A 7,799-nucleotide genomic window follows, 5' to 3' on the forward strand; every position below is an offset into this window, starting at 1 on the left:
ATTATGCTTCTTTATTGCAATCTAATAATACTGTCTTGAGGAGGACAGGATGTCATAAATAGTTCAATCAAACTCAATTGTTGTATATGAAATTAATGTGAATTAAAACAGTGGGTCTAAACTTTGGATGTTGTCTTTAATTATGTGTTTGATGTGTCCCTTCATAAGATAATGGCCGATAACTAACTGGGTTTTTGAGTGCTTGTTGTATTCAGCAAATTATCAGTATTTTTATTCATATGAATAATCAGTTATCAGTTGAATGGGGTTTAATACGCTGAAATTCCAAAATGCTCAACATTGTAGTTTCATTTGATCAAAGGAGATGCTAGATGGTGCCAGAGATGCATGTGAAGCACACACAATTCAGAAGAAAAGGCAACAAAAAAAATGTAAAATGTAAGAGACAGCAGGCAGTGATTATAGATCTCAGATTCATTTTATTTTTTATTTTTTATGTTAAAAAGTCAATTGTCACAAATGATGTAGGTTGTTGAGAAAACTTTTACAAATAAATCTGGTCGCAACATCGTTTCATTCTAATGGTCATAAAAAGCAAAACCAAGCACCGAAGAAAACTATTTACAGGAAACCTCTCTAAAAATGTAAACCTCTGACAACAATGCATTTCCTTTAGAGTTATGTGAGTGAAGATTGACTACAGGCACTTCTGTATGGCTACTTCAGTACACTATGAAAGAGACAGGTCATGTGTTAGCAACAAGGCCTATTTTTGTTTACGAGAACACATGACGTAATCGCTTTCATATCATTCATAAATCACCTTAAAGAAATATGAGGGTATTCCCACAAGGTCAGCAAGTGTCCATAGTTGATTGATTATGTCCATGGCACTGCCGCTTATGAGTGTGACGCTAGAACAATATGCCCAACAACCACTGATGCATTTAGATGCAACATACAAACTGACAAAGATACAAGGAGGATCCCGAGCAAGCTTTCTTTATAGCTGGTTTAAACTTTTCCCTCAAGAGTTTACTCTTTTTTTTCTCTTTTTTTTTTCTTCCAATTCCTTATTCGTCAGTGCAGAAAGATAGGAATGTAGGCCTTGTAAGGACCTGGTACATTCTGGGTTACCTGTTAATTATGGTGAAGAGTACATGGGAATGAGGGGAGAACAGCTATTGATCCTGGATGAACACATTGATACATTCATTGTTTTCCAGTGAATCACTGTCAAGGCAGTATAATTCAGGTTCCCTATTCTTATTTCTCTGTCCTGGGAGGGATTGATAAAGAAACGTAAATACATGTCATCAATCTCATTGCAAATCATCAGGTTCGCTAGACGTTCCCCCACCACTTTTAACTCAACAGGGATATTGCTGTGTCTAAGAGTACTGCGTACCACCGTGGATTGGTACAGAGTTGAAGGTCTCTAGAAACGTCTGCTGGAGCTGGTGGATGTCACAGACTTGGTGATGGTGGCACCTCCGCCGCTGCCGCCGCCAAAGCTGCTGCTGCCGCCGTAGCTGCCGCCGCCGTAGCTTGCGCCGCCGTAGCTTCCGCTGCCGCCGCCATAGCCGAATCCACCTGAGCTTCCGCCGGAGTAGTCTGGGTACAGAGAGATAGAGTGGGATCAGTTTAATCTGCTGTAAAGCTAGAGGATATTTCGGTTTCAATGATGCATGGCAAAATCCATGTGTATTCCTCAGCATAACGTAAAATGTTCTGTTCAAGGTGACACAATTAGAAATTAAATCAAATGGTACTTACTGCCACCAGAGGTCTGCTGCACATGGATTGTTGCAGACGCACCACCGGAGGATATTCTGTAAATAGATAAGTCCAATGTTATTGAAGTTTGGATGGAAAGTTGATCAAATATGCTAACTGTTATTCATAACATGCTAAGCTAAGAGGCTAATGTCTCAACTATCCAGCTTTAACTCACCTGCTTTCCTCTCCTTCCAGCAGCTTCCTGTAGGTGGCAATTTCAATGTCCAGGGCCAGCTTGACGTTCATCAGCTCTTGGTACTCACGCACCTGGCGGGCCATGTCCTGCTTGGCTCTCTGGAGGGCATCCTCCAGGTCCTTGATGCGGAGCCTGGCGTCCTTCACCGCCATCTCACCGCGCTCCTCTGCCTCAGCGATCTGAGCCTCAAGGTTGGCCCGCTGTGGTAAAAGAGAATGGTGCATTTGCATTAACCTCGGCTATTAGCAATGCTCATTAGACTGTATCCACTGTAGAAGCATGGATTAGCAGCTAATGGTAAGACGCTAATGCTATGAACCATCTTACTTGGACATCAGCTATTTATGGACAATCCTCATAAAAGAGGTTCTGAAATTAGATGGCACCCTCACCTGTCCCTTGACAGACTCAATCTCATTCTGGAGACGAGAAATCATGCGGTTTAGGTCAGCGATCTCAGCCTTGGTTGAGCGGAGGTCCTCACCATACTGTCCAGCAGAGCTCTGCATCTCCTCATACTGTGAAAAGTGAGGAAGAAATGTGAGAAAATTTAAATGAGAGAGGTGAAGATTGCTTATTTTGGCCAAAATTGTCCTGGTAAACTCTGTTCATGTTCAAACGCTGCTTACCTTCTGCTTGTACCAGGTCTCGGCCTCAGCTCTGCTGCGGTTGGCGATGTCCTCGTACTGAGCGCGCACTTCAGCCACAATGGAATCCATGTCCAGGTTACGGCTGTTGTCCATCTCCACCACAACAGAGGTGTCCTTGATCTGGCCCTGCAGCTCACGCAGCTCCTGAAGATCCAAGGGAGGATGGAGAGAAGCTTTTAGATTTCATCCCACATCTGATTCACTGACTATCATGTCGTGTTGAAGCTCTCCAAGATTCAGATATGGAAGACTTATGTGTTGCATGGTAAATGTGAAAAAGTTCATGAATGTTGAAAATGTTAATGAATGGGTCGTACCTCCTCGTAGACGGCCCTGAGGAAGTTGATCTCATCCTGAAGAGCGTCAACCTTGGCCTCCAGCTCCACCTTGTTCATGTAGGCACCATCAACATCCTAGAGAGAGAGAGAGAGAGGAGTTAATGGAATGGAATTGATATTGGTTCTAACTCTGATATGAGTTATGACGAGACATGATGTTATATCCTGCACACCTTCTTCAGCAGGACAAACTCGTTCTCCACTGAGGCGCGTTTGTTGATTTCATCTTCATACCTGGTGACAAAGCAAAGGGCAATATTTCATGCAAAGTCATCACTCTGGGTGGCTTCTTACGCTGAGGTTAAACATAAGTTATTGCTTATACTAATACGGCTACTTTTGAAGCACATCCGACATATCGACACCTACTTGTTCTTGAAGTCCTCAACCAGGCCCTGCATGTTCTTCAGCTCCCCCTCCAGCTTCATCTTCTCGTTGCCCAGACCGTCAAGCTGTCTGCGCAGGTTGGAGATGTAGGCCTCAAACATGGCGTCGATGTTGGAGCGGGTGGTGGTCTGGTCCTGCAGGAGGCTCCACTTGGTCTCCAGCATCTTGTTCTGCTGCTCCAGGAAACGCACCTGCAGGGACAAAAGGGAAATGGTCAGTGAGTGAGTGAATAAATGGATGCGTGTTCATTAATGAATGAGGATGGGGGATGGATGGCCCATGAATAAGGCTTTATAGCCTCTAAATTCAAATTCAATTGTCAGCCTGAGTAGACTTGGTGATGAAAATAATGAATCAGTTCTGTCGATGGGAGTAGAACGAATTGGGCTCCAATGGTGCGGCAAAAACATAACTTAACTGAAGTCAACCTTGTAGCAGACTTGCAATAAAAGCCACACCAGTACCTGCATAGCTGTGTAAATAGCATTACAGGGTTGGGCATGAACAGCCAGTCCCTGTCCAAGACATTGTTAATTTAACTGATGATGACATATGGTAATCTACAGGTATACACCCAGGCTGAGAAGCCCACATCCTGGGAGGCAAGATGAAACCTGATCCCGTCTGTAATCTGCCCTGAGATGTGTAGCTCTCATTGTTCGCTCTCAACACAAAAGATAGGCAAGATAAAGAGAGTTTATCGGCATGCCAAAGCATATCCAAACTTTCTCTGCCTAGGACAGGCTCACTGTGTGTGTGTGGCTTTAAATGTTTTACCTATCTCTCATAGTTATGAGTCATCTCCTTTTCGCTCTGTTTCACTGTGAAGGCCACGCATTCATTCCAGCCGTAAAAAAAAACTAGGTGTGGCAGATAAACCACAGAAGACAAAAGCTGCTTTGAAGGCTTTTACAGGGGTGTTTACATTGTTCTTTGCCTTGCTTGTGAGAGTTGACTCTCTGCCAATTAAGGGGGTGCATTTTATTCTCTACCTCAAGTAAGGCATATAGGGGGTGTGCAGGTGAAAATACCTAGAGACTGGTGGAAACATGGAGTTCATCTTTCATTGGAAAAGACAAAAGGGAGAGTTGATTTACTGTACTGCAAATACTCATCTCCCATGACAACGGCGACAGGCATAGACTTTGGACTGTGGGCACTCTGTAGAAAGGTCCACACGACCACAGGTAGGAGATCGGGTGAGTCATGGGGTTAGAGACGGGTCTCCACCCTTGTTTAGATAGCAGCCAAAGAGACCGCTACAGTCACAGGACGGGCTATCAACTCCTGGGTGGAGACCTTTAATAACTTTTGTGAAAGTTAAGAGGGGCAGTCAGAAACAGCTTTTGCACAGTTTATAAGAGAATCCCAAAGGTCGAAATTCATTGACGATTCAGCATTAGAGATAGGACGCCATGGCAGCTATGAATCTTATCTCTCTCTTTCTTTGAACCAGAGTGTAAGATTATTGAGCTCACAAGGGGAGTTGTGACATAAGGGCTTAGTCAACAGAAAAATAAACATTCCTGCATATTGAGATCGTCTTTTCTTAGCTATATACAGCCAGGAAATCCTGTTATATTAGGATGCTAATATGTGAGGTGAGAGCAAATGCTTGTATCTGTTGCCTTTCTGGTTTACTCCATTGATTCTGATCATTGCACAGTATCCCTGTAGTCAATGTCAAATATCTATTTGGTTACAATTTGACATGGAAGCCTGCAAATAGTATAGCTCTACACAAGCAAAGCAGCATAATATCATTCTGCTTTAATACAGGCTTTAAGCTCACTTTCTTTAAGAATAAATTCAGTGCATGAGAAAGTCAATGGAAATGTGTACTGGTACTTATCTTGCTCATTACAGAATATATAGTAAAATAGCATGCAATCGATATCGATGTGAATGCTCAGTATTTGAAGTGCAGGCGAGGTGGAGTCCTATAGGGTTAACAGGAACTGACCTTATCGATGAAGGAAGCGAAGCGGTTGTTGAGGGTCTTGATCTGCTCCTTCTCATGGGTGCGGACCACCTGGATGTTGGGGTCGATCTCCAGGTTCAGGGGGGCCAGCAGGCTCTGGTTGGTTGTGACAGCTGTGATGGGGTATCCGCCACCCATACCACCACCGAATCCAGCGCCGAGACCGCCACCGTAGCCACCTGCGCTGCTGCTGCTGCTGTAGTTGAAGCCGCCGCCGCCGCCGCCCATGCCCATGCCACCACCGAAACCGGCGCCGGAACGACGGACGGATCCGCTGCTCATCCGGGTGGATCCGGGGGCAATCATAGACTGGCTGGTGAAGCTCCTGCGAACGCTGGTGACGCCGCCGCCCATGCTGCCGCCGCCGCCCATGCCGCCGCCGCCGCCGCTGGTGTAGCTTGTCCTGCTGAAGCTCATCGTTGAAAGTTTAGGGGAGTGTTGACTCTTCTTCACAAGCCTGGAATTCTCAAAAAAGAGAGAGGGGTAGAGAGCGACAGAAGTAGGACAGAGGACAAGGAGGCTTCAAAAGGAGAGTCAAGTCCCTCAAGTGACGATCTGTCTGGCACCACACCGGTTTTATCCTACTCTAGAGCCAAGGGGAGGAGCATTCACCTGGAACATACCCACTTTTACCTGCACCTCTCTCTCTTTCCCTCCTCCTTCCTCTCCCTTGGTTCCCTTGAGGCTGTGGCTAGCAGGAGTGGCCTGTCCTGTCAGACTGGTAGAAAAGGTTTGAGAGGAGATCAGCCCTGACACACCCTGCTTCTGGCCAAAGGGTTGAGAGAGAGAGTTGTGGGGGAGGGGGGGGGGGGGGGGGTGTGAGTATACAAGGAGGGTGAGTCTTTTAACCTTTGGGATTAATTGCATTTTACGAGAGGTCTCTTCAAGAGACGACAAGTGCACTATCTTACAGAGCTACGAGAGTAGTCACAGAGCTACGAGAAAGTGAACGAGGAGAAATGCACTAAAAATGTGGTTACTTGGAGATAATTTACTGTCGTGTCGCTACCGTATGTCTTCAATATGTATGGCGAACATGGTTATGTGTTTACAAAGGCTATGTTTATTTAAGTTATCGGAAAAGGCAAGCCTACTGTATAGACACAACACACACCCATATGCATACACACACACACAGACACACATATCCAGTGTTCATCGGACCTGCAGCAGAGTGGCTCATTTGATTGACCCAAACCACGCGTAAAGCCTATGTGCATGTTCTTGTTATTTTCAGTCACTATACAAACCTTCCCTAGTCTCTGACATAAACTGTTATACTATGAGTCTACTAATGTAGACCCTTAGGGGGAGTAAAATAGGCTCGTAAAGGCTGGCACAGAAGGATTTGCTTGGGGCATATGCATTTATTTAAGTTTCTACATGTCTACAGCGTAGCCAAGTTCACACTCCGGGGAGTACAGTCTTGCACATGAATGAATTACGTATATTACAACCTCTTTCAGTAGTATAATCACTTACTCACTTCGATTATGCCAACTTTAGTTGCCACTACACCCAGTGGATGATTTTAATGACAGACAAGTTGATGCAAGTGATATCATTTCCAGTATACTGTACTCCTTTGGCAATTGGAAGCTGTACACTTTGTTTTCAACAAACAGTAACGTTGTACACCTACTTTCAGTGAGGGGAATTTTAGCTCTGTCTCTTGAATTTTCGTGAATGTGTGAGAAACTGTCTGCGAACTTTGTCTCATTGCAATGTTGACCAGACATGTGCATGACTCTTCTTGGCAACAGATGTTGATGCATGAGTAATATCTCATAGAAAGTGTGTTGTGCGACTCCTGACTCGTTCCTTAGGTTGATTGATTGATTCATTGAATTTGAAATCAAGACATATTCAAATCAAACCACACTTTATTTCAAGTGCATTGAAAACATATGATAGAAACAGTACAACAGGGCCAGTGATGTATGCTATGTTCCTGACTCTGTAGGACCTCTTATAGTAAAAGTCACATCATTTACTGACAGTGAGTGTGTGTGTGAGTGAGCTCTGACTCATCAACCTGTCCCAACACGGTTGTATGCGGTCTCGCACTCTATCTGTCTATCAATCTCTCCACCACTTTCTCTCTCTGACTCGCTCCATTTCGAGTTGTAAATCTCTCTTTCACACACCTAAATACATACGTATTCATGCCTCTCCAATAGCATGACATAGGTTTATAGAAATATTCAAACTAGTGTATGAATGAATCACAACGATACAGCACATCTCATACAACTTCACCATACAAAAAGCATTCACGCATTACGTAAGGGATAGTCAACGAGGGGCTAGGTATTCCATGGAAAATAATGAACGACGTGGACGTGGAAGGTGTGTTCCATGACGTGCTAGCGGAGTGGAATTGACCTTCCACGGAGTTGCATTATTTTCTAGAGAACGCATAGAGGCCCTAGTTGATTATCCCCTTCATACCATGGCTATAATTTAACACATTTGTCACTAGCAATGCGTTCATTTGCCGGTGGAAA

At 44.5% G+C, this 7,799-nt stretch overlaps 1 protein-coding gene across 1 annotated transcript; it reads right to left on the minus strand.

Moving 5' to 3' along the window:
• Positions 1-420: 420 nt before the first annotated feature.
• LOC120064190 (intermediate filament protein ON3-like) lies at positions 421-5,899 on the minus strand. Its single transcript, XM_039014594.1, has 9 exons — positions 5,275-5,899; positions 3,294-3,502; positions 3,098-3,158; positions 2,904-2,999; positions 2,566-2,730; positions 2,329-2,454; positions 1,916-2,136; positions 1,738-1,793; positions 421-1,575 (listed from the first exon to the last, which is right to left on the minus strand). The coding sequence occupies exons 1-9, from the start codon at positions 5,707-5,709 to the stop codon at positions 1,400-1,402; spliced, it is 1,545 nt and encodes a 514-aa protein (XP_038870522.1). The 5' UTR covers positions 5,710-5,899; the 3' UTR covers positions 421-1,399.
• Positions 5,900-7,799: the final 1,900 nt, after the last annotated feature.

The sequence above is a fragment of the Salvelinus namaycush genome, chromosome 2, assembly GCF_016432855.1.
Source record: "Salvelinus namaycush isolate Seneca chromosome 2, SaNama_1.0, whole genome shotgun sequence".
Taxonomy (NCBI): Eukaryota; Metazoa; Chordata; class Actinopteri; order Salmoniformes; family Salmonidae; genus Salvelinus; species Salvelinus namaycush.